The sequence below is a fragment of the Mizuhopecten yessoensis genome, unplaced genomic scaffold (assembly GCF_002113885.1).
Source record: "Mizuhopecten yessoensis strain PY_sf001 unplaced genomic scaffold, ASM211388v2 scaffold6277, whole genome shotgun sequence".
In the NCBI taxonomy this organism is placed as follows: domain Eukaryota; kingdom Metazoa; phylum Mollusca; class Bivalvia; order Pectinida; family Pectinidae; genus Mizuhopecten; species Mizuhopecten yessoensis.
This window is the reverse complement of record NW_018406469.1, coordinates 53734-80968: the sequence shown is the minus strand read 5'-3', so window position 1 is coordinate 80968 and position 27235 is coordinate 53734. Positions and strand designations below refer to the sequence as shown.

The following is a 27235-nucleotide window of genomic DNA, read 5'->3' as shown; positions in this document are numbered from 1 at the left end:
AGTCCAATTAGTCCTAGGTATGGCGCTCGTCAAAGTACATGCAGGCCAGATGTTAATCATGCATAGGATATCATTATATGTTAATGACAATCCTAATTAATAATTAGGCTATTAATGATTTATCAATTAGTGTCATGGTAACATGTATTACTTCTATCATTACTATTGCTGACAAACTTAATAAAGTAAGGCAAACCTTTGTGTCAGTTTGTTTCCAGCTATATAGTAGAGCATGCTACAGCTCCGTAAGACCGTTTGTAAAACAACCTATTAATAACTAATATTTTAATAGATAACTTATGTTTATTTTAGTAATTTCACTTCCCTAGCGTTAGTACACGAAGTTCTTTGAACAAGGCAGTGTTGTCGACGTTAGATTGATGACGTCACAAAGTGGTCAACTGGCAAAATGTTGTTAAAAGTCTCACAGCACCTATTGCATTGTCTACGGTTCTAGGCAATGGATGTTTGCTGATGATCATAGTACACTACCGATGCGATTTGATACTTATCTTCTTTGTGTATCTTATCATAACTTTGCCATGTTTCCGGTCGTGGATAAGGGTGAAGTTACTTGTTGCTAGATATTTCATACTTTCTCAATATTATTGGTTTATCGAAAAAAAAAATCGTTTGTAGTATACATCTATTATTAACACAAATTCTATATAAATTCTTGTATTATCGTCAAAGAAAACTGACTGTTTTATCACACACGACTCTACAAAGCATTTTGAAACAGCTCTATCGAAATTGTTGACCTGTATCTCTTGCCGATAAACTATCACAAAATACAAGATTGAGTGAAAATAACAAAATATCAATATATGTTGCTTAATCAAACATCCCAACGACCTTATACTTTACAATAAACGTGCCAGTTACTGCATGAGTGGCAATAACCATGCTCTTGATGTCAACATCTTAACTGCTGACTATTGACATGTTAGAATTGCATATTGGTTTTCACTGTAATAAACGTCAAATAAGATTCTGCTAGTAGCCTGACTATAGAAGCTTCATGCAAGAGGAACTTATAGAAATAATATAACCATTTACAACATCGTGCATGTCTAAATCATCGAGTCAACAAATGCCATTATAAATCACTGCATCATTGTTGTTACAGTAAAGAGCCTAGGTCTGCAACACCAACTGATCGAACATCCCCTGCCAAGGCAGCGTAATGCTTCTGATTTAGCACGAGAAAGGACGTACAAGAACTGACTGTGGATCCTATCGAGGGTTAGTTGACTGGAGGCCAAGACATGTCCCCGATAAATCAATGACTCATACTGGTACGGTCTGCCACACGTCCCGCGGCGCAGAAGGATTGGCCATATATTATTTGATGAAGTGAGTCATGCTGAAAGATTGTTGGCGATGTACAGTGTACAGTCAGTGTAACGACCGATCGTGTATGGATAGCTGTGTACGACTACAGCAATAAACCCACGCAGGAAACTAGACATGTTCCCGTTGTTGGCACCACGCCAGGGTATCGTACACAACACATGCCATACACACGACGGAACGGCTGTAAGTAGGTCATCTGTACAGCGCAGTTTTCCCTGGGCAAGATTGAGCTACCGTATAACTGGTTGCTGGTTAATAAAGCGCACACTAAAAACAGAAAATTTATTTCTCTATTGATGTCGGTAAGGACTTGAATATGTAGCCATAGTGATACACAACCCTATCACAAGAGTCAATATTACATGATTGCTAGTGGAAACATGTTTTTGTCTGTTGGTAAATAGTTTATGTTTTATTTTAACAAATGAAAACGTCTTTTAAACGTCAATGGATATCACAAGATGACCTTATCCTTTACTGAAGCACAGTGACCTTGACCTTCCTATAAATTTATCGTACTCACGTCTACCTTAATTAGCTTTGTCAATGTGACCTCAGATTTTTCTTTATCTAAAACACTCAAACTTTCACAGATGCTTAATGACCTCGACCTTTATTACAACATAGTAACCTTGACTATAAATATCACTAAAGCAGGGTAACCTATATATTTTGTATATTTCAATCAATTGTTCGGTATTAACTATAGCAAAGTGACCTCGACATTTCCTGTCTCGTTTATACTCCAAACATCACTTAAGCAGGGTTACCTATTTATTTTTTGTATATTTCAATCAATTGTTCGGTATTAACTATAGCAAAGTGACCTTGACATTCACGACTTCACATTGACCAAAACTTTCGCTACAGTTCAGCGACTTTAATATTTCTTATATAGCTGTGAACTCGCCTTTCCCTATTTCGTAATCTCCTCTACTTCAACAAATGCAGAGCCTGGGCAAACACCATAATAATTTCCATCTCTATTACAACACAGTGACCTTGATCTTTACATATCTTCTTATAACTACCTCAACCTTAACAACAGCAGAGTGACCTTGACCTTCCCTTTATGACAGTCACCTCCAACGTTCTATAGTTACTTCTATTTTTATTACAACACTTCCCTGTGACGCATTTATCGTGACATTTCTCTCCAAAATGCATTTACAAAAAACTTTCCTATATCACTCTCACATTTAATGTAGTTTGTGCACGCGTATATTACATAACAAACTGGAGCCATGATATTCCCTATAGACAATTTGACTTTCATACAGCGTAATAATAACTATGGGTCGTTGACATTTTCTTTAGCATGTCACACTCATATCATGTTTGCCTTCCCTATAGCATTGTCAGCCCTATATCATGTTGACCTTTCCTTCAGAATCGTAAATCCTAAATCCCTTTGAATTTCTTTATTACATAGTTATCCCCATACCATGCTAACCTTCCCTATACCGTAGTCATCCCATACGTTGCTAACCTTCCCTATACCGTAGTCATCCCCATACCATGCTAACCCTGCCCTATACCGTAGTCATCCCCATACCATGCTAACCTTCCTTATACCGTAGTCATCCCCATACCATGCTAACCTTTCTTATACCGTAGTCATCCCCATACCATGCTAACCCTGCCCTATACCGTAGTCATCCCCATACCATGCTAACTTTCCCTATACCGTAGTCATCCCCATACCATGCTAACCTCCCCTATACAGTAGTCATTCCCATACCATGCTAACGTTCCCTATACAGTAGTCATTCCCATACCATGCTAACGTTCCCTATACAGTAGTCATTCCCATACCATGCTAACCTTCCCTACACAGTAGTCATTCCCATACCATGCTAACCTTCCCTACACAGTAGTCATTCCCATACCATGCTAACCTTCCCTATACAGTAGCCATCCCCATAACATGTTAACCTTCCCTATACCGTAGTCATCCCCATACCCTACTAACCTTCCCTATACAGTAGTCATCACCATACCATGCTAACCTTCCCTATTCCGTAGTCATTCCCATACCATGCTAACCTTCCCTATACAGTAGTCATACCGATACCATGCTAACCTTCCCTATACAGTAGTCATCCCCATACCATGCTAACCTTCCATATACCGTAGTCATCCCCATACCATGCTAACCTCCCCTATACAGTAGTCATTCCCATACCATGCTAACCTTCCCTACACAGTAGTCATTCCCATACCATGCTAACCTTCCCTACACAGTAGTCATTCCCATACCATGCTAACCTTCCCTACACAGTAGTCATTCCCATACCATGCTAACCTTCCCTACACAGTAGTCATTCCCATACCATGCTAACCTTCCCTACACAGTAGTCATTCCCATACCATGCTAACCTTCCCTATACCGCAGTCATTCCCATACCATGCTAACCTTCCCTATACAGTAGTCATCCCCATATCATGCTAACCTTCCCTATACCGTAGTCATTCCCATACCATACTAACCTTCCCTATACAGTAGCCATCCCCATAACATGTTAACCTTCCCTATACCGTAGTCATCCCCATACCATACTAACCTTCCCTATACAGTAGTCATCACCATACCATGCTAACCTTCCCTATACCGTAGTCATCCCCATACCATGCTTACCTTCCCTATACCGTAGTCATTCCCATACCATGCTAACCTTCCATATACCGTAGTCATCCCCATATCATGCTAACCTTCCCTATACCGTAGTCATCCCCATACCATGCTAACCTTCCCAATAACGTAGTCATCCCCATACCATGCTAACCTTCCCTATACCGTAGTCATCCCCATACCATGCTAACTTTCCCTATACCGTAGTCATCCCCATACCATGCTAGCCTTCCCTATAAGGTAGTCATCCCAATACCATGCTAACCTTCCCTATACCATAGTCATCCCCATACCATGCTAACCTTCCCTATACCGTAGTCATCCCCATACCATGCTAACCTTCCTTATACCGTAGTCATCCCCATACCATGCTAACCTTTCTTATACCGTAGTCATCACCATACCATACTAACCTTCCCTATACCGTAGCCATCCCCATACCATGCTAACCTTCCCTATACCGTAGTCATCCCCATACCATGCTAACCTTCCTTATACCGTAGTCATCCCCATACCATGCTGACCTTCCTATACCATAGTCAGCCTTATATCATGTTGACATTCCCTATAGCATAGTCATCCACATATCATGTTGACCTTCCCTATAGCATAGTCAGACCTATATCATGTTGACCTTCCCTATATCATAGTCATCCACATATCATGTTGACCTTCCCGATAGCATAGTTACCCCAGCTTCATGCTGACATTCCCTATAGCATAGTCATCCACATATCATGTCGACCTTCCCTATAGCATAGTCACCCCATCTTCATGCTGACATTCCCTATAGCATAGTCATCCACATATCCTGTTGACCTTCCCTATAGCATAGTCAGCCCTATATTATGTTGACCTTCCCTATAGCATAGTCATCCCCATATCATGTTGATCTTCCCTATAGCATAGTCATCCACATATCATGTTGACCTTCCCTAAAGTATAGTCATCCACATATCATGTTGACCTTCCCTATAGCATAGTCACCCCCTCTTCATGCTGACATTCCCTATAGCATAGTCACCCCATCTTCATGTTGATCTTCCCTATAGCATAGTCATCCACATATCATGTTGACCTTCCCTAAAGTATAGTGGTCCCTTTATCATGTTGACCTTCCCTATAGCATATTCATCCACATATGATGTTGACCTTCCCTAAAGTATAGTGGTCCCTATATCATGTTGACCTTCCCTATAGCATATTCATCCACATATCATGTTGACCTTCCCTAAAGTAAAGTGGTCCCTATATCATGTTGATTTTCCCTATACCGTAGTCATCCCTATATCATGTTGACCTTGCCTATACCGTAGTCGTCCCTATTTCATGTTGACCTTCCTAATAGTATAGTCATCCCTATATCATGTTGACCTTCCCTATAGCATAGTTATCCCCACATCATGTTGACCTTCCCTATATCATAGTTATCCCCACATCATGTGGACCTTCCCTATAACATAGTTATCCCCACATCATGTTGACCTTCCCTATAACATAGTCATCCCCAAATCATGTTGACCTTCCCTATAACATAGTCAGCCCTATATCATGTTGACCTTCCCTATAGCATAGTCAGCCCTATATCATGTTGACATTCTCTATAACATAGTCATCCCCAAATCATGTTGACCTTCCCTATAGTATAGTCATCCCTATATCAATTTGACCTTCCCCATAACATAGTCATCTTTAAATCACATCGAATTTCTCCTAAGCATAGTTATTTTCTCTAGAGCATTGACCTTCCTTAATGCAGTCTCTCAATATAGCATATAATTAGGTCACCTCGACCTTCCCATATCAAAACCTATAACAAATATATAAATTCACACCATTGGTATAAGAATATCACTGTATAAAATATCTGATGTTAACAAACACTGATTGATGATAAACCCATCATTGCAGTAATTTTACTTGATGGTGATATACAGACTTAATTTTTATGTTATACAGTTGGCTTTCGACACATTCACCAACAGCGTTTGACAGCGTCAAGTTCTATATGACTACATTGAAATCCACATAATAATGACCGATTCTATGACTAGGTCGCTGTGACAAGTCTAGCGAAGGTGGATTGTTTACAACGACGGATGTCGATGATCTCTGACTCATCGCGGTGGACGTGTGTCCGCCATGTTGTCAAATATAATACACCTACTGTAGGAGACGTGTACCCTGCGACCTGGGCTTGGCGCCAATTTGTCGATCACGTGACTGCGAATTACAGTCTGACGAGATTGTAAATGGCCACCGGTAGGTCGACTCAAGTTCGGGGTGTTGGATAGATAAAGACTTTGAGCTCGCCCGTGTTAATATTGTCAACATTCAAGCTATGGTCACAAGGAAACGCGGGGTTTTCAATCTCCAGTCCAATTATCTCGCATATCACATTCCCTATCGTCGGAATTGTTGTCACCAAGTTCCAAACAAGACATGTACTCTCTATATGGGGGAAATAAAGAATATGTCTGTCTGTCTGTCTTCACACATAGCATCATTAATCCCCATACATTCTACTTGCATCATTATGCACAAACATCATTATAAAAAAATAGTTTTGTATTACAAACTCAGAAGAAACTTAAAAGTTTAATGAAGCAATGCTATAACATATCTATCTTAAAAAGCTGCTGTGGCAGTTTTCGTTCCAAGTTTCTATTGCCATGAGACTGATCCTTCAATATCCACATCAACAGGTTATGTATATTCATAAATCTTTCATATAAAGTGGTGTATAATATAAAAAGGTGTTATACTTACAGTCTGATTCCTTTCTGTGAAAATCATCGGGAAGGTCGTCTCTAGAACACACATAAAAAGGGAATGCATCATCATAATCGTATCTAAGATGTTTTTACATTTCACAAAATGTGGAGCTTCGAAACACACGTTGTTTAAACAGGCTTATTGCTAAAATGTTAAAATGTTAAATATACATATCCCCTGTAAGGAATTATCTACAGTTCATTATATCCAATACTAATATCAATATTGCAAACTGATTCCTCATGGCTTATAAGGTTCGTTATAAACGTGCTTTGCGTTTATGACAATGGTAAATAAAACTAAGACCTTTCTTCTGACAACGATTATCATAGTTTAAATCTTCCCAAGAATGGTTGATTTATATTTTTTTTTTCACTCTCTGAGAACGGTAATTTAACATAAAACTTTATACACAATGCACTGGCAACGGTGATACTAACAATGCATCCAAATTGTTAAGAAAGCTTTGACTAAAGGTTTAACGTTCAATGTTCTGACAATGGAATATGACGTCATATCATTCTTTGACGTGGCAGACTTCAATTACCGTAACTAATCAGAGGTCACAATTGCAATCTCGTCTTTTTGCCTTGACGCAATAGTAATGAGACAGACATGTGATGAAAATCAACAAAAAAAACCTATCTATCTCTTCATGTCAGAAACATAGCATATTGGTTCGTTTTTAACAAAAAGTTCGTTCGGTTTATGTCAAAATCAAGTCAATTGTTTATCAAACATCCGTGGCAAGTATGAATTTGTACGAGCTGACCTAGTTTCCACAAATGCTATTTTCGTCTGTCATGTCTGCAATGTAAATATCATTATGTAATCTGCCCACGTAAAGAGTTTGTTGGACACTGTAAGTAATCCTACTTAAACCCCTTCGATACTGAAGACTATCCTTTGACCAGCCATAGTTCCGTATGTACTGTATTGATTTGATGTATCAAACGGGCACCTAATACCGATTGTACCTTACTTATAATAGATCTCTGAACGGCAAAAGTGTCTGTACAATTGAACTTCTTTCCAAACGACTAACCAACCACAGTTACTGCAGTAATAGACGCACTTCAAAAGTATTGTGTTACAACTAGTTAACGTAGCGGCGTTAATCATAGACATGGTATATCAGTCCTTTCTGTCCAAAAATAGCAAACAAGTATGCAAATATCCTGCCAATTGAAATGAGACGTATTATGTGCAAACAGCACATGGTAGTATTATCCATATGTAATTGTTTAAAATCTATTTCTGTCGATCCATTACTTGGACTATAGTAACAGAAGGAAATATATCGCAACCTTTCGAAGTTCAATAATTATAAGCTTTCTCTTAATTCTAATTCGCAACTGTTCAACATATCGTCTCAATAATAGATACCCCATCGGCATCAGATGGATTTATTTGATCTTTAAGTCTGATTTTCAGTAAGCAATTCCATGTACGAAAATTTGGAATCTAATTGAAAGGATTAACTGATATCATTTCCGAGTTAACTCGACTTGGTCTGCAATATAAAACTTGTACTTGTAACATATTTCCTCACATCTAACACGTCTGGGCCCACTTGTATGAAACATCTCAACTCTTGAGATTTCCTCAACTCTAAGATTTCCCATAGACAATACATTGCTTGAGATTTTCCTTAACTTTGAGATGTTTTATACAAGTGGGCCCTGTACATACAAATTATGCTGTAAACTGTAATTTATTCCTTAGACCTCCACGTCCTCGTCTGTACGAATACGATATGTTGTACATTGTAATATTTCTCTTTACAGCTACGTCGTCTGTATATATACAAAACACATTGATATTCCTGTGTACTTCCTGAATGCTGGCTCGTCTGTCTTCAAACGGTTATATGGATGATACATTGTGTTTCAATTATTACTTTCTATGTGTATTCAATTTCAAGAAGAAGTCATTTTGGGCTAATACATGCTATTATATATAATGTGTTAGTCTAAGAATACATACATTACATTATACATGCTATTATATATAATGTGTTAGTCTAAGAATACATACATTACATTATACATGCTAAGATATATAATGTGTTAGTCTAAGAATACATAAATTACATAATACATGATATATGTATATATATATATATATATGAGAAATGGGTCAAAGAAGTAATATAGAGGGTAAAATCCCATATAACACTGGATCCTAATGGAGGTTTGTCCGTAGGATACGAATTACTTAAAAATAGTATATGGGGCAAAAAAGTAATTCCAACAGTGTGGACAAGTTAAGGTGGCTCCACACATCGTCATCAGCGTCCATATTCGTGACGTACTTCCGGTAAAAATAAAGCTCGGACTCAATTATCTTGATCGAAATGTGCATGTACACCGTGTCGTCATTTCCGTATTGCGTATCGGCCATTCAATATCGTAGTGCAAATTATAGTAACACCTGGGCCGTTTTCGTTTAAACGGTCAAACCGATCGGCCCACTGTTGTTCGTTTATTAAATAAGGTCGGACCTAGTAATCTGATGCTGCTTTCAGGCGAGCCTTGAGAAAGCCTTGCAGGGCCTGCATACACATTTGCAGGTCCGCCAGGATTTATACCCGAAATTGTTACATCTGTAAACGGTCAAACCGGTTGCTCTGCATAAACGAACAGGCCCCTGGTAAACAATAGTACACGTGCGTGCCGATGATATGTCAACACCCGATATCGAGATTTTACCGGGAAATGTATAATCACACGTATTTCAGGAATAAAGCTTTCCAATTCATAGACATAAACAGACTCACGGGAAAATAGTGACATGAGACCAAACGACCTCAAGAAGGTCATATAGGAAACGCATGGAATGCGGACGTACCGACTCACATGTGCATATCACGTGCTTACACGAGTTCATAAGCTCGAGGTCGTTACGATTTTCGCTGTTGAGGGAGTTTCGCTCTGTCAATTAAATCGTGTTTACAAATGTAGTCTACTCAACAGTGAAAAATAATGTTTAGTAGATACCTATGAAATGCATGTGTGTGTGCACGTGAGAACGGCATACCATGCGATAGCCTCTGGTCACATATGTACCTGACATGTAATTATAAATATACCGTGAGTTAGCGGACTGTGGAATGATGTCCAAAGTGTACATGACTGAGGGTAATTTGGTTCCATTAAAGAACAATAAATTGATAATTTTGATATCATATTTTTGATTTATTTCCATCATTTTTGTTATATGTAAACAGGGACAACTGTCATTGTGTAAATGTCACCCCTCTGCAAAAAGTTCCGATTTTTTTCAAGGAAGATAACTCTCACCCGGATCGAAGTGATTGTAAAATGTAAAATAAATTAATTATAAAGCCATTGTTTATATTTTGTTCAATTTCCCATTCTATATGTATAGATCTTTGTGTCCTGTTTGCTTTTAGCTTGTAGATAATCACTTTTATCCGTACAAATTCAATAAAAAAACACTTTGTGTAACATGTGTTACATATTTTGCGATAAATAAAATATTTTTAGGGTTAATAAGAAATGCTTCTTTTCATTTTATTATTGTTGTTATTGTTCCGAACAATGCCACACACAAAAAAAACCCGGAAAATATTAAAATTGATGAAAATTCAATTTTTGGTATTTTTTCCAAAAAAGTCCCCAAACTATCGGAATGTTTAGATTTTCATAAAATCAGCTCTACATAGTTGCATAGCCATTATATCAAAGTTTCAACGAATTTTGATGGTCAATTGCGAAAGTGTGGAGCCACCTTAAGGTTGTCAAATTTTCGAAGCGATCCGCTCCTTTATCAAGACACAGTGAAACAGAACAGTAACATGTACATATAAATCATATTACAAGAAGATAGAACTGATATACTATAATTGAAAATATAGCTTTTATTTAAAACCAATAGTCCCCTCGGCTAAAGACAGCCGAAGGCAGCAATTAAGCTGAGAGCATCGCTGATAAGGAACGCAGATAGTCTAAACTATATGTGATAGTGCATCTTGCGCAAGAATAGGTTCTCTACCTATATTTAGTAGCAAAGAGTTTTCTGGGGGGATTCTTCTCCGATTTTGGTTATCATTTGGCGGGTCGTCGTTGTTTCATTGGGCTACTAGTCGTCTTAGTGCACTTTCGCTATAGAGCAGAGCCAGCGAGCGTTCTGATATTTAGACTATCAGCGTTCCTTGTCCGCGATGCTCTAAGCTTAATTGCTGCCTTCGGCTGTCTTTAGCCAAGGGGACTATTGGTTTTATATAATAGCTATATTTTCAATTATAGTATATCAGTTCTATCTTCTTGTAATATGATGTATATGTACATGTAACTGTTCCGTTTCACTGTGTCTTGATAAAGGAGCGGATCGCTTCGACAATTTGACAACCTTAACTTGTCCACACAGTTGGAATTACTTCTTTGCCCCATATATATATGAGAAAGATATACATTCACATGCAAGGAAAGAGCATCAAAAACGCATATGCCTGCATAAACCAATCGTGTTTCATAGTACACAATATCTTTTCATTATGCACAGAACCTTTGATCTTCAAAAGGACCATTAAGGAGAGAAGACGGGTCAAGAACAACTCTGTTACTAATTCAGGTAGATCTTGTATGTCTTGTACACGTACTTAACATGTTTGATATTGTTTATATTTCCTTACAGATACCTCGTCTGTACACATGCACACGTGATGAATGGTTTGTATCACCTGCATGCTTGGTCGTCTGGCTTCAACAAAGGTTTTGATAATATTGCTTTGTATTTAACTAGTGCTTACTGTTCACATGTTTAGTGCTTCATTGCATGGCTGGCCAAAGGCCAAGTTCTATAACAATTAAGGGATAGCTTTGGAGCATAAAATTACCTAATAAAACCCCAATGCATATAGGCATACATTTCAAGACAAAATAATAACACCGATTATCGTCATGCCATGTCAAGACCGTGCAACGCAATAACCACGCTAAGAAATCCAAAATCGAGATTGATTTTCAGAAAATATCTGTTATCATTATTTAATCAGAAAACAATCATCCAAGTGTTACTGGTAAGTAAAGAAGGATACATGGATAGTGCAGCATCACTACCGTATCTGTTATACAAACTGTGAATTATAATTATATATACAATACATAATGTATGGAAAGTCAATTATGGAATACATTATGTAAGGTGTTATATAATGTATACCGCTATTAATTCTATATATGTCTCTATTCATACAATAATGTTGTTATACATGTCTTTATATACATTTATCCCATTTAATGCTCAAATAAATACATGTATGACTATTTCATAATGAAACAACTTGTTCATGTATTTTTTGTATCAATATCAACCAAGAGTAGGGGTTATATATAGGCTCACACCATTCATGAGTGGTCAAAATACCTTCAGGTTACACTTATCGACACAGACACACGCGTGCTTGCCCACAAAACTAGACCTTAGGGAGCTGGTTCTGTAGCCTTGCCGGGACAAAATTATTTGATACTGTCAATGTCCCAGATAACACCAACATACACAAATTGCACTGAATCTCGGCCTTTAACACAATTATCTACTGCTCAGTTTCACTCTGTACAGCTTATAGATGAAATGATATTATCAGCAGCCAGGGAACGTTCCATCTCGTTTCCTTGTTATGGTAATATTGTGTACCTTGTTCCTACAGTATTATATAGTACCTGTTTCACAGAATGATTAAGCGCCTCTAACTCAGAATGATACAGCGCTTGTAGCACTGTATGATATAGCGGTATGGCTAATCACCTGATACACAGTATAATATAGGGCCTGTTACACAGTAGACTATAGCGCCTGTTACACAGTATACTATGGCGCCTGCTACATAGTATAATATAGCGCATGCTACACAGTATACTATAGTGCCTGTTACACAGTTTACGATAGCGCCTGTTACACAGTATACTATAACGCCTGCTACACAGTATACTATAGCGCCTGCTACACAGTATACTATAGTGCCTGCTACACAGTATAATATAGTGCCTGCTACACAGTATACTATAGCGCCTGCTACACAGTATACTATAGTGCCTGTTACACAGTATAATATAGCGCATACTACACAGTATAGTATAGCACCTGCCACACAGTATAATATAGCGCCTGTTACACAGTAGGATATAGCGCCTGTTACAGAGTATACTATAGCGCCTGCTACACAGCATACCATAGCACCTGCTACACAGTATAATTTAGCGCCTGTTACACAGTATAATATAGCGCCTGTTACACAGTATACTATAGCGCCTGTTACACAGTGTATTATAGCGCCTGTTACACAGCATCGCCTTTTACATAGTATAATATAGCGCATGCTACACAGTATACTATAGCGCCTGTTAGACAGTATACTATAGCGTCTGCTACACAGTATACTATAGCACCTGCTACACAGTATACCATAGCACCTGCTACACAGTATACTATAGACCCTGTTACACAGTATACTATAGCGCATGTTACACAGTATACTATAGCGCCTGCTACACAGTATACCATAGCACCTGTTACACAGTATACTATAGCGCCTGCTACACAGTATAATATAGCGCCTGCTACACAGTATACCATAGCACCTGTCACACAGTATACTATAGTGCCTGCTACACAGTATACTATAGCGCCTGCTACACAGTATACCATAGCACCTGCTACACAATATACTATAGACCCTATTACACAGTATACTATAGCGCCTGCTACAGAGTATACTATAGCGCCTGTTACACAGTATACTATAGCGCCTGTTACACAGTATACTATAGCGCCTGCTACACAGTATACCATAGCACCTGCTACACAATATACTATAGTCCCTATTACACAGTATACTATAGCGCCTGCTACAGAGTATACTATAGCGCCTGTTACACAGTATAATATAGCGCATGCTACACAGTATACCATAGCACCTGCTACACAGTATACTATAGTGCCTGCTACACAGTATAGTATAGCACCTGCCACACAGTATAGTATAGCACCTGTCACACAGTATACTATAGCGCCTGCTACACAGTATACCATAGCACCTGCTACACAATATACTATAGACCCTATTACTCAGTATACTATAGCGCCTGCTACAGAGTATACTATAGCGCCTGCTACACAGTATACTATAGCGCATGTTACACAGTATACCATAGCACCTGCCACACAGTATACTATAGCGCCTGCTAAACAGTATACCATAGCACCTGCCACAAAGTATACTATAGTGCCTGCTACACAGTATACTATAGCGCCTGTTACACAGCATAATATAGCGCATGCTACACAGTATACCATAGCACCTGCTACACAATATACTATAGTCCCTATTACACAGTATACTATAGCGCCTGCTACAGAGTATACTATAGCGCCTGCTACACAGTATACTATAGCACCTGCTACACAGTATACCATAGCACCTGCTACACAGTATACTATAGACCCTGTTACGCAGTATACTATAGCGCATGTTACACAGTATACTATAGCGCCTGCTACACAGTATACCATAGCACCTGTTACACAGTATACTATAGCGCCTGCTACAGAGTATACTATAGCGCCTGCTACACAGTATACTATAGCACCTGCTACACAGTATACCATAGCACCTGCTACACAATATACTATAGTCCCTATTACACAGTATACTATAGCGCCTGCTACAGAGTATACTATAGCGCCTGCTACACAGTATACTATAGCACCTGCTACACAGTATACCATAGCACCTGCTACACAATATACTATAGTCCCTATTACACAGTATACTATAGCGCCTGCTACAGAGTATACTATAGCGCCTGCTACACAGTATACTATAGCGCATGTTACACAGTATACCATAGCACCTGCCACACAGTATACTATAGCGCCTGCTACACAGTATACTATAGCACCTGCTACACAGTATACCATAGCACCTGCTACACAATATACTATAGACCCTATTACACAGTATACTATAACGCCTGCTACAGAGTATACTATAGCGCCTGTTACACAGTATACTATAGCGCCTGCTAAACAGTATACCATAGCCCCTGCCACACAGTATACTATAGTGCCTGCTACACAGTATACTATAGCGCCTGCTACATAGTATTCCATAGCACCTGCCACACAGTATACTATAGTGCCTGATACACAGTATACTATAGCGCCTGTTACACAGTATACTATAGCGCCTGTTACACAGTATACTATAGCGCCTGCTACACAGTATACTATAGCGCCTGTAACACAGTATACCATAGCGCCTGCTACACAGTATACTATAGCGCCTGTTACACAGTATAATATAGCGCATGCTACACAGTATACCATAGCACCTGCTACACAGTATACTATAGCGCATTTTACACAGTATACCATAGCGCCTGCTACACAGTATACTATAGAGCATGTTACACAGTATACCATAGCACCTGCTACACAGTATACCATAGCACCTGCTACACAGTATAATATAACGCCTGTTACACAGTATACTATAGCGCCTGCTACACAGTATACCATAGCACATGCCACACAGTATACTATAGTGCCTGCTACACAGTATACTATAGCGCCTGTTACACAGTATAATATAGCGCCTGCTACACAGTATAGTATAGCACATGCTACACAGCATCGCCTTTTACATAGTATACTATAGCGCCTGTTACACAGTATAATATAGCGCCTGCTACACAGTATGGCATTTTGCCTGTAATACAGTATGTCTACATGTCACAGCATGTGTCTTACCTAGCGTTCGACAGGTAGGCGCCATGTACAGGAAGCTTCACGCTCTGTCTACATGTAGATAAGAGCATGACATCGGATTTAATTATAGCAACACCGGATAAAACCAGTTCTGAGTAATACAAATCTAAATATAGGTCAGAGTATGTCGGGAAATCTATCAACGGGGTAAGTTTATGAAAACAGTCATACTGAATATGAAACTAGAACGAAGATAGTATGCAAATGACTGGACAAAGCAAGCTCTATTCTATTGAAAATGAACCAATAATTCACTCAGTGTTTTCATGGAATATGACAATAGGACACAATATCACAAGGAATTTAAAAATAGCATAACTTGATAAACCCAGTTCTATTTCATATTAATCTAAAACAGTTTTCAAAATTAAGATTGAAAAGAAATATATAGATATTTCAGAAATTCAGATTGGAAAAACATATCGAATTGTTGGATAAGCTATATTTTACATTTTCAATAAGCCCGTCGTTAGGACTATTATATAATGTGTTGAAAATCTTTGGCTATTAACTGAGTGTTAGATCGTCTGACTTTAACAAATTAATGGCTATTCCTTTGAACTTCAATTGGTCATTTACTTCATCATTAATCGGCGTATAAGAATACAATAAAAGCCTAATTAAAAAAAGAATCAAAGGGTTTCTTTGAGCATACAATTACCTTATATATCACCAAAATAAAAAAATGCTGACATACATTCAACAATAAAAATAATAGAAGTCACCACCGTGTCTTTATCATTAGACAGATACTAAAACATAGCCTTTCGAAAATTCGACACTTAAATAGTACACTATTTCAGATCGTAGTTCAACATTTCAATACAGAATTATCAATATGTTGCTGCTAAGATATCGCGGGTGTAGAAATGGTCTATCTTTCATCATATACGCAAAGCACAAACTCCCTTTTGTGTTATACACATACAAACTGTGAAAAAAAGTGTAGTGATTAGGTTTTTGACATGGCGACAGATGCAAACATGACACGTCACTCAATTACAGTCCGAGAGGGAAGTGTTTAACACTTCCTGGATTATGTGTCGAGTTTATACGGTCGATACTCAGAACGAGGACGTGTTCATTAGATTTTTTGTTTTTTGAGGTGACGAGCTTTGCGTTATACAATTTCACCTAGAAATAAAATATTCTGAATGGTCAGAGTTAATATATGATACTGTGAGGTCTCCTTCTTGGTCTTTTCTTTGTTTCAGTTTTATCAATAAACTCATATTACATGAAACATACCAAACATTCACCATGCTGTCGTTCATTGCCATTAACACAAGCTAATCCACAAGTCTTACTTATTGTACTTAACACATCCTATTACATAAGCCTTACTTATTGCCATTAACACATCCTAATCCATACGTCTTACTTATTGTACTTAATATATCCTAATCCATACGTCTTACTTATTGTACTTAATACATCCTAATCCATACGTCTTACTTATTGTACTTAACACATCCTAATCCATACGTCTTACCTATTGTACTTAACACATCCTAATCCGTCAGTCTTACTTATTGTCCTTATTGCTTCCTAATCATCCACAAGTCGTACTTATTGTACTAAGCACATCCTAATTCATAAGTCTTACTTATCATCATTAACTAATCCTAATCCATACGTATTACTTATTGTACTTAACATATCCTAATCCATAAGTCTTACTTATTGTACTTAACATATTCTAATCCATACGTCTTACCTATTGCCCTTAACACATCCTAATCCGTCAGTCTTACTTATTGACCTTAACATATCCTAATCCATATTTATTACTCATTGTACTGAAAGCATCATAATCCTCCACAAGTCTTACTTATTGTACTTAACATATCTGAATCCATAAGTCTTACTTATCATCCTTAGCACATCCTAATCCATAAGTCTTACTTATTGTCCTTTGTCCTTAACATATCCTTACCCTCCAAAAGCCTTCCTTATTGCTTTTAACACATCCTTATCCTTCTCAAGTCTTCCTTTACACCCCTTCTCATTATCTTGTAAAGGAAATATTGTATCATGTTCCTGTGTAATCTTCATACTTAATGTATAAAGAAATCTACAATAGCATTCTAGTTATACTAACCGTATATAAAAGTTAATAAAGTGTAATCATACTTCGTCACCTGAAAGAAAATTCCTGGCGGTATGATTAAGCGCCTGTTATACGAAATGATACATATGTCTACAGGCTCAACAGGTGTCTTACCTACTGTCCAACAGACAGGCGCTGTGTACCGGGAGCTTCACGCCCTGTCTACATGTAGATAAGAGTATGACATTGAATGTATTTATAGTATCACCGGATAGAACCAGTTCTGTGCAATACGTATTTTAAATGAGGTCAGGCTATTACAGGAAATGTATTAATAGCATAACGGTTTAAAAACCATGATATAAAGTATGATTCTAGAACGAAATCAGAGTATGTATTTATTGAATATAAAGCAAACGTTAACTTTTTCTTTATTACCTGTTTTTAGACTTTAAATCCAACAATAGGTCAAAGTTTGACAAGGTGTTAATAAATAGAATACTTGGATACTATCTCTTTTATTGGATAGGAATCTGTAACCGATTCGAAAATGGATAGCGGAAAGGAAAATTGCTATTTCAGAAACTTTACAGAAAAAAATAATTTTATGAATGATTTGTGTTAGTGGGTAGAAATTGATGGTTTAATCATATTTGTCTGTATAAGGACAATTATAAAACGTGTTGGTGAATATTATAAATATTTCCTGCATGTTAGCTTGTCTGCCTCAGCAGAGGTATGGATATTGATCGGTATTTTTAGTAGCAATTTATTTCATCATTAAACTTATGAACACAGATTTACTAAAAACTGAGGTGAAGAGACATTAAAAGGATAATTTGAAAATACAACTACCTTGAAAACCACTATTCAGTGTTGAAATTCGTTAACCAGCAGAGCAATAACAAAAAATGACCATCGGGTCATAAGACAGATGCAGAAGCATAGCCACTCAAACATCTGATAATTAAAAGATTAATTATTTCAGACCATAATTTAACCATTTCAAAATAGCAATATCCATACCTTGCTGCTAAGCAAATGCAAATGTAGAAATTGTCTATATTATCATCATACACCTTGTGTATAATACATACAGACTCCGATGTAGATAGTAGTTATTAAAACGTTGAAGCGGTGAATACGAACATAATACGTCACCCGATCACATGCCGAGAGGGAAGTGCTGAACACTGCAAAGATCATGTGTCGAGTTTTCACAGAGTTAAACGGTCGTCACTTTAACAAAAGAATGTACTTATAGTAATATTTCTGAGCGTTCAGCTTCACGGTGGACCATTTTACGATGACAAATGACATAATGGCAAAAGACTGTCCTTTTCTCTATCTCTATTATCAAAATATGAATATTTATGTAGCGTTTCTGTGTATATATGAAAGAAAAACGTAAGACACATAATTATCCCTTTACATTTTGGTAATATATAGAGTATTGGTAATATATATGGTATTGGTAATACATGCTGTATTGGTAATATATACCGTATTGGTAATACATACAATATTGAATATATATACGGTATTGGTAATATATACAGTATTGGTAATATATAGAGTATTGGTAATATATACAGTATCGGTAATATATACAGTATTGGTAATATATACAGTACTGGTAATATATACAGTATTGGTAATATATACAGTATTGGTAATATATACAGTATTGGTAATATAAACGGTATTGGTAATATATACAGTATTGGTAATATATAGAGTATTGGTAATATATACAGTTTTGGTAATATATACAGTATTGGTAATATATTACAGTATCGGTAATATATAGAGTATTGGTAATATATACAGTATCGGTAATATATAGAGTATTGGTAATATATACAGTATGGGTAATATATAGAGTATTGGTAATATATACAGTATTGGTAATATATACCGTATTGTAATATATACAGTATTGGTAATATATACCGTATTGTAATATATACAGTATTGGTAATATATAGAGTATTGGTAATAGATACAGTTTTGGTAATATATACAGTATTGGTAACATATTACAGTATCGGTAATATATAGAGTATTGGTAATATATTCAGTATGGGTAATATATAGAGTATTGGTAATATATACAGTATTGGTAATATATACAGTATTGGTAATATATACGGTATTGGTAATATATAGAGTATTGGTAATATATACAGTTTTGGTAATATATAGAGTATTGGTAATATATAGAGTATTGGTAATATATAGAGTATTGGTAATATATACAGTATTGGTAATATATACCGTATTGTAATATATACAGTATTGGTAATATATACAGTATTGGTAATACTCTATATATTACCAAAACTGTATATATTACCAATACCGTCTATATTACCAATACTGTATAGAGTATTGGTAATATATAGAATATTGGTAATATATAGAGTATTACCAATACTGTATATATAGAGTATTGGTAATATCTACAGTATTGGTAATATATTCCGTATTGTAATATATACAGTATTGGAAATATATACCGTATTGTAATATATACAGTATTGGGAATATATAGAGTATTGGTAATATATACAGTATTGGTAATACATACAGTGTTGGTAATATAAAGAGTATTGGTAATATATACAGTATTGTTAATATATACAGTATTGGTAATACATACAGTATTGGTAATACATAGAGTATTGGTAATATATACAGTATTGGTAATACATACGGTATTGGTAATATATAGAGTATTGGTAATATATAGGGTATTGGTAATATATACAGTAATAGTAATACATACAGTATTGGTAATATATAGATTATTGGTAATATATAGAGTATTGGTAATATATACAGTATTGGTAATATATACAGTATTGGTAATTTATACGGTATTGGTAATATATACAGTATTGGTAATACATCAGTATTGGTAATATATAGAGTATTGGTAATATATAGAGTATTGGTAATATATACAGTATTGGTAATATATACGGTATTGTAATATATACAGTATTGGTAATATAGACGGTATTGGTAATATATACAGTATTGGTAATATAGACGGTATTGGTAATATATACAGTATTGGTAATATATACGGTATTGGAATATGTACAGTATTGGTAATATAGACGGTATTGGTAATATATACAGTATTGGTAATATAGACGGTATTGGTAATATATACAGTATTGTAATATATACAGTATGGTAATATATACAGTATCGGTAATATACACAGTATTGGTAATATATAAAGTATTGGTAATATATACAGTATTGGTAATATATACAGTATTGGTAATATATACGGTATTGGTAATATATAAAGTATTGGTAATATATACCGTATTTGTAATATATACCGTATTTGTAATATATACGGTATTGGTAATATATACAGTATTGGTAATATATAGAGTATTGGTAATATATACAGTATTGGTAATATATACAGTATTGGTAATACATACAGTTTTGGTAATATATACAGTATTGGTAATATATACAGTATTGGTAATAAATACGGTATTGGTAATATATACAGTATTGGAAATATATAGAGTATTGGTAATATATAGAGTATTGGTAATATATACAGTATTGGTAATATATACAGTATTGGTAATAGATACCGTATTGTAATATATACAGTATTGGTAATATATACCGTATTGTAATGTATACAGAATTGGTAATATATATAGTATTGGTAATATATAGAGTATTGGTAATATATACCGTATTGTAATATATAGAGTATTGGTAATATATAGAGTATTGGTAATATATAGAGTATTTGTAATATATACAGTATTGGTAATATTACGGTATTGGTAATATATACGGTATTGGTAATATATAGAGTATTGGTAATATATAAAAGTATTGGTAATATATAGAGTATTGGTAATATATACAGTAATAGTAATACATACAGTATTGGTAGTATATAGAGTATGTGTTATATAAAGAGTATTGGTAATATATAGAGTATTGGTAATATATAAAGTATTGGTAATATATAGAGTATTGGTAATATATACGGTATTGGTAATATATACAGTATTGGTAATACATACAGTATTGGTAATATATACAGTATTGGTAAAATATACCGTAGTGGTAATATATAGAGTATTCGTAATATATACAGTATTGGTAATATATACCGTAGTAGTAATATATACAGTATTGGTGATATATACAGTATTGGTAATACGTACAGTATTGGTAATATATACAGTATTGGTAAAATATACCGTAGTGGTAATATATAGAGTATTGGTAATATATTCCGTAGTGGTAATATATACAGTATTGGTGATGTATACAGTATTGGTAATACATACAGTATTGGGAATATATAGAGTATTGGTAATATATAGAGAATTGGTAATATATAGAGTATTTGTAATATATACAGTATTGGTAATATTACGGTATTGGTAATATATACGGTATTGGTAATACATACAGTATTGGTAATATATTGAGTATTGGTAATATATACAGTATTGGTAATCCATACAGTATTGGTAATATATAGAGTATTATATACAGTATTGGTAATATATACAGTATTGGTAAAATATACCGTAGTGGTAATATATAGAGTATTCGTAATATATACAGTATTGGTAATACATCAGTATTGGTAATATATAGAGTATTGGTAATATATTCAGTATTGGTAATATATACCGTAGTGGTAATATATACAGTATTGGTGATATATACAGTATTGGTAATACATACAGTATTGGTAATATATACAGTATTGGTAACATATACAGTCTGCCAAACATGAATTTCACTGCTACACAGCTGTTTTGTCCTTCTAGGAGTCATAGGTAATGATAGGGGCCAAAACGGTGGAAAGATCTTTAAAATTGGTCAAAGTGGGCTACAAAGGTACCGTAACTCATTATTGGTCCCCAGGAAATGTTCTATAGTTATCTTTTAAATGAAAATAGAACAATTTCCATACAGTTACGACATAGCGCCAGTTATCAGTTATGGTATAGCGTCTGTTACACATTGCGATAGAGGTATCTACAGACCATAACAGGTGTCTTACCTACTGTCGGACAGGCAAGCGCTGTGTACCGGGAGCTTCACGCTCTGTCTACATGTAGATAAGAGTATGACAACGATGTATAAATAGCATAACTGGATTAAACCAGTCCTAAGTAATGCGAACCGGAAATTACGTCAAAGAATGACATGGATGTAACTGAGTAATATTGAATATTAATCAGTATTAGTATGCTACAGTATTTATCATTGGCATATCTGATTAAATCAGTACTTTTAAATATGAATCAAAAATTATGTTAGGATAATTAATTTCCTTAGCGGTGTACAAACAATAAATCACAGTATGAAAAGGGAGTTATAAATAGCATAACTGGATAAAACCAGTTGTATATATAGCAACTCCCTAATTGATCAGTCGAAGGAATACATTTCATGTTTAAGAAAGAGAAAAAAGAAAAAAAGCCCACATCGAGCGTTTCTTTTTGTTTTATTTTTTGTTTAACTTCCTCGTAACAGCCAATGCAATTTGAAGGTGGGGATCTAAGGAGACTCTGCCGAATAGACGAAATAAAAAAGAGACAAAAATGGAGGCAGATCCCAAGAGTTGCACTGGGGACACCAAATCAGTTTTGGCCTCTTCAATGTCTTCCAGGAAGGAGACACTGACGAAAGCCAACAATTCTGCTGACGGGCCCCGTATAGGTCGCCTATGACAACATTCAGTGGGTGGTAAAGCAGGCATCCCCAAACCTACACAGAATATGTATCTTCATTTTTAGAAATGATGTGTAATGTTAGATTACACTTCTGTATTGAAGCATATAACCAATGTGGGGGCCTCAGTATGTAAAGTAAAAGCCTAAATCGCAAATAGGACAAATATGGAGCTACTGTTATTTCTTGTGTGCTGGCTCGACTTGCTGGGAAAATATATGGATATTTGGTTTGTATTTCAATTTTCAATATTCAAAATTCAATAACTTTATGAACGTTAATACACTATTGTCTGGTTTAATATTTATGGATATCTTTTGAGTATATTGTTTACTGTATGTCAGCATATATACTGGACGTGTGAGTATACTTCATGTGGTTCAATCGATATTAGTATTTATTTAAACCTGTCTGGGATGGGAGATTTCTTATACCTAGTACTCGTTCTCGGAAATATGAGGATATCTTTTGAAATATAGTGAGCTTTCGTTAACATATGATTCTTTATTGCATACCTCATACTTGGTAGGGCCGTTGTATACTTAAAGCAGTCAACACTTGGCTAACATCTCAACGTTACCAAGAGGTGTAATACCTCGAGCTGAAATTGATATCAGACAAAAATTGATATCAGTCCGAAACTGGTATCAGGCAGGAACATGGCGTCACCGAATAATGGTGTCATCGCCTGCGTCATACCATCACCGAATGACGTCAGACAGGTTGTCCGGTATCAACATGAAGTTGAAATGAAAAATACGACATCGATGATATGTTGTTAGTGACATCAAATGAACTAGAAGATTAAGTATACGTAAGACATTATTAAGCCTATAGTTCAATGCAAGATTTTAATATCAACAATTCGTCATTGTTCAAATGAACGCAGATACCTATGGCTGTTCTTTCGTTGACAAGAAGCATAAGGGAAACACTTTAAACTTTAACAAAGACCAGGATGAGATGCTGGGTAATATGCAATGCTGTTGACGTGTACAGCGAGTGAGTGCGATGTTCTCAGATCACTTGGGTTGCCGTTTGTATTATCTAATAAATTATTAAAGATGTTGCTGATTTGTATTGCTTTATGAGCGACAGCTCTCGGGGTCTCGAGTCGATACAAAGACGGTTTGAAAATGGCCATGTATTATTCTCCAGATATTGGGTATGTGATACGGAGCGCTCCGTGTAATTAATTTTTGTTTCTGGATATCTGAAATTCTATGTTTGGTCACATGCACGGCCACGTTGGTTTTCTCAAAGTACTGCGATTTCCTCCCACATGAAGCTCCATTGTTCGCGTAATGGCCAAAGATGCTCTAAAAGATTTTTTGAAGATTTACCTATTTCCCGGTATCTTCCATCCGGGCCAACAAGAGTGATTACTGTAAGTTAAAACAATTGTGGTTTTCTTAGATTTTGGACGTTTGAACATTTTTTATGTGGCAAAGCTAGATTTCGAGTATTTAATTTCGATTTTGGACGTGTGAACATCCTATGTGGGAGAGAGTTGTATTCCTTCAGTCAGTGTTCTTGAGCAACTAGTCAGCTTACCCTGTTTTGTATAGTGTAATTAAGTGAACGAAAATATTCGATAATTGATGTGTGGTTAACACCTTTATGAAAAGATAAATGTGTTCGTTGTCATGTGCGATAATTTCCCCAGACAGTTTGGATATCACTGTGTGAATGTTACATAAAAGATACGCTTTGGTTACTTGTATTGATAGTACAGCACTATTGTAAACTTGCTACCACGGATATTGATGGCATAGAAAACTATACACAGTAAACACAACAAAGAAACTGCCGTCATCTAGACAGGCGTGTTTTTTGTTTGTTATTAGGTTATTGATTTTCGTATCAGGTAATTTCGCGTGATATATCCAATAACATCACAGTCCTATTGCTTTGACGACGGCCTGCAAAACAGGTTTTACTTTCCGTAACAACGTTTACGATAACATTGCATGGGTTAAATGTGCATCATGATTGATCGCTTTAATGAATTTCATCTCGTAAATTCGGGATATAACCCAAAGTTATTTTCACTCAGATGACCAGTGGCGGTCGATCATGAAATATAAATCATCGGTAGGTTCGGTTTCCATTACGACTGCTGACGGTCAACTTAACAGTATCGGATTTCCGGAGATGCAAGTTGGTGAAGACTATGGGCACGTTTCATGGTCACCATCATGTTCTTTCTTGGTCGAATATGCTCATTAGTGAACTTGTTATTTCGTTGTCACTACCCCAGTTCTCGCTTTGAGAACGTGACATCTCCCTTGGCTTTGACCTAAATTTACATGTTGGTGTCGTCGATGAAGCAGGAGACGCTTAACCTTCCGGAACATCTGGTTACATACCTCTTGTTTTCAATGGTTTCTACATAAACCTTTCATTTGTTCATATTTTGCCCCAGTTTTATCGATTTTGTGTTCTAACTAGTTTTGTTGACAGTTCGGGATCATACCAACATCCTGTTATTTAATAGCGTCTAACTCAGAACTGGTTTGGATTATACTGCCTGTACTTAAACTCTAGGAAGCGTTTGTTGTTGGCGTTTCATCGACTCGACAAAGAAAGCACACATGGAAGATATTTTACTGGAATGACAAGATAAACATCTGTTTGTAGTGTATCATAGAACTAACAATATAAAATTTACACCTGCTGGTGCTGTTCAAATGAACCGACTAAGTAAACAACTGCTGATGTTTCGCTGAAGCGAAAAATTAATATATACACATGATTGTGATGTTTCACTTACCTTACAAAATAAACACCAGTTTGTCATGTTCCACTGAACTTTCAATGTCAACAAATGTGAGTGATTTTCAACGAACCGACAAAGTACTGTTTCACACAGGTGATCACCTGTGCCAGTCAAGATGTTTAACTGAGCTGGAAAAACATGTTTCACGTCCAGTTAAATATTACTTTTCCAATGTTCGTCAGCTTATGCAAAAACACTGTAGTAAGTGAATCGCAGAGAAAACAAAATAGCCAAATGCATTTCATGAATGGGTAGGGACCTGATCAATGTAAGTTTTGCTGTAAATTATATTGTCATTCGGGTGTGTCAGCCATCATAACAACCTCAAAAGGACAATCACACTAAAGCCTGTAGCAAGCCTATTATTTACCATAGTAACTCGTTGTATTCTTGTCAATGTATGCTGGCAATTATTTCCTATTTTCCCAGTGTATATTTTTTCTTGTCAAACAACAACAGAAACCATAATTACAATCGATGTATTTTGCTCCACTCTCATCGAAGTCCACGTTGGTACACATGTGGAGCAGATATTCCAAATCAGTTGTCCTATTTCCTGTTTTCATATCAGCGTTTATTATCTGTATGGTTAATATTGTATCTGATCATAACATACCACTATCTGTTAATATCGATAAATGACACACTTTCAACGAATCTCTTATTCGAGTAGTCGAATACTGAAACATATACAAATATAAAGAAAAATATAACACAAGAAAATAAAAATTATAATGGCCAGTGTGGGGGTCGAACCCACGACATTCGCGTTATTAGCACGACGCTCTAACCGACTGAGCTAACCGGCCTTTATGTATATATCTTAATCCCCATAGTGATAACTACATGTGACTGACGATATATGTATATAGTCAGCTCTCGTGTTAGGGAACGTATGGACCAATTGTAGGTTTCAATAATAGAATTGAAGCGATACAATTGGTGTCATCACCTGAATTAATATATCAATATTATGATTGATAATGAACCATGGGTATTATTTTCTATGACGCCAAACCAAATGTTTCGACACAACATAATGTTTTATCAGTTACTTGCTATCTCCTGTCGTTTCGGGGAATGGCGTGAAAAGTAAATTCAA

General features: G+C 35.9%; 1 protein-coding gene and 1 non-coding gene across 4 annotated transcripts in view; both read right to left on the bottom strand.

Annotated features, from left to right (window-relative positions):
- LOC110451882 overlaps positions 1–22700 on the bottom strand; it is a 71154-nt gene extending 48454 nt beyond the window's left edge. The window contains exons 1-2 of one of the 3 annotated variants that reach the window (XM_021500102.1): positions 22681–22700; positions 6758–6798 (exon numbers count right to left, since the gene is read on the bottom strand). In XM_021500102.1, coding sequence (XP_021355777.1) covers positions 6758–6784 — 27 coding nt within the window. In that variant the 5' untranslated portion in view covers positions 6785–6798; positions 22681–22700. Of the gene's footprint in view, positions 1–6757; positions 6799–15538; positions 15627–17780; positions 17832–22680 lie in introns of those variants that run through there. The other 2 variants (XM_021500101.1, XM_021500100.1) reach the window with 2 other exon arrangements.
- Positions 22701–26868: 4168 nt separating this feature from the next.
- Trnai-aau lies at positions 26869–26942 on the bottom strand. Its single transcript has one exon. It is a non-coding gene; the product is annotated as a tRNA-Ile (tRNA).
- Positions 26943–27235: the final 293 nt, after the last annotated feature.